This window comes from Salpingoeca rosetta (genome assembly GCF_000188695.1).
Source record: "Salpingoeca rosetta unplaced genomic scaffold supercont1.11, whole genome shotgun sequence".
NCBI lineage: Eukaryota > Choanoflagellata > Craspedida > Salpingoecidae > Salpingoeca > Salpingoeca rosetta.
Window position 1 is genome coordinate 10,956 of NW_004754923.1, and position 1,189 is coordinate 12,144.

Here is a 1,189-nt window from a genome sequence, read left to right on the forward strand (position 1 = left end):
CGCTCCGAGGCGCCACGCTGCAGACGGACAGCGACGCCGTCTTCAAGAGTCAGGACTTCACCGACCTGTGCCTGGCCTTCGACATCAAGCAGCGCTTCTCGCCACCGCACTCGCAGGCCAAGAACGGATCCGCAGAGCGCACTTTCCGCACCCTCTTCGAGACGGCGCGTACGATGCTGTTTGCTGCGGACCTGGACAAGCCGTTCTGGGGCTTCGCCGTGCAGCACGCCACGCTGCTGCACAACATCGCGCCACGCAGGAGCCTCAAGGACAAGTCACCGTTCGAGGCCCTGACTGGGCACGCCTTCGACGTCAGCCTGTTGCGCGTCTTCGGCTCGCCGGCCTACGTGCATGTGGAGAAGAGCAGCACGCGGCACAAGCTTGACCCACGCTCACGCGTCGGCGTCTACGTTGGTTTCGCCGAGGAGGACCAGGCCCACGTCGTCTGGATGCCGGACACGCGACGCGTTGTCCACACCATCCACGCTCGCTTCGGCGCCATCAAGAACAAGGACGTCGCCTCCTCTCAGCAGCAGCAAGAGCAGGACGACAGCGGTGCCTCTGCTTCGCATGCCAACAAGACCGCTCAGCGTTCAACCGAGGACAGTGCCACCGGCGCTCCCCCTGCACCACGTGCGGGGGAGCCGCAGCTCCAGCCACGCGCCCTTGGCGGCTCCGTCTGGGACCAGCTTCTGGTGTCCGAGACCCTCGGTGACAAGGACACCTCTGGTGGCTCAACCACCACGTGTCACGTTGCCACCAGCGCTGCTGGTACGGGGGAGAAGACATCAGCAGTGGGTGGTCATCTACCAGACATCGCTGCTGGCAGTGTTGCCACATCAACTGAGCCAGCCACCGTCAAGGAGGCGCTTGCCTCGCCAGACTCTGAGGAGTGGCGCCAAGCCATCCTGGACGAGTTTGCGGCAATGCAGGCCAATGACGTCTACGACGTCGTGCCTCGCGCTGACCTTCCCAAGGGCCACAAGCTGCTCCGCAGCATGGTCATCTTTCGGAAGAAGCGTGACGACCAGGGCAAGGTGATCAAGTACAAGGCGCGCTGGGTTGCCAAAGGCTACTCCCAGGTCCACGGTGTCAACTACACGGACACCTTTGCCCCGACGGCTACCATCGCAGCCATCCGCACCATGCTCGCCATGGCCGTCGCGCGTGGCATGAACGTCCAGCAGAT

General features: G+C 63.9%; 1 protein-coding gene across 1 annotated transcript in view; it reads left to right on the forward strand.

The window, feature by feature from the left end:
- Window positions 1-1,189, forward strand: part of PTSG_12205 (uncharacterized protein) — a gene marked incomplete at both ends in the record, with an annotated part of 4,267 nt that overhangs the window by 1,762 nt on the left and 1,316 nt on the right. Inside the window, one exon of the mRNA XM_004993963.1 lies at window positions 24-1,178. Coding sequence (XP_004994020.1) covers window positions 24-1,178 — 1,155 coding nt within the window. The remainder of the gene's footprint in view (window positions 1-23; window positions 1,179-1,189) is intronic.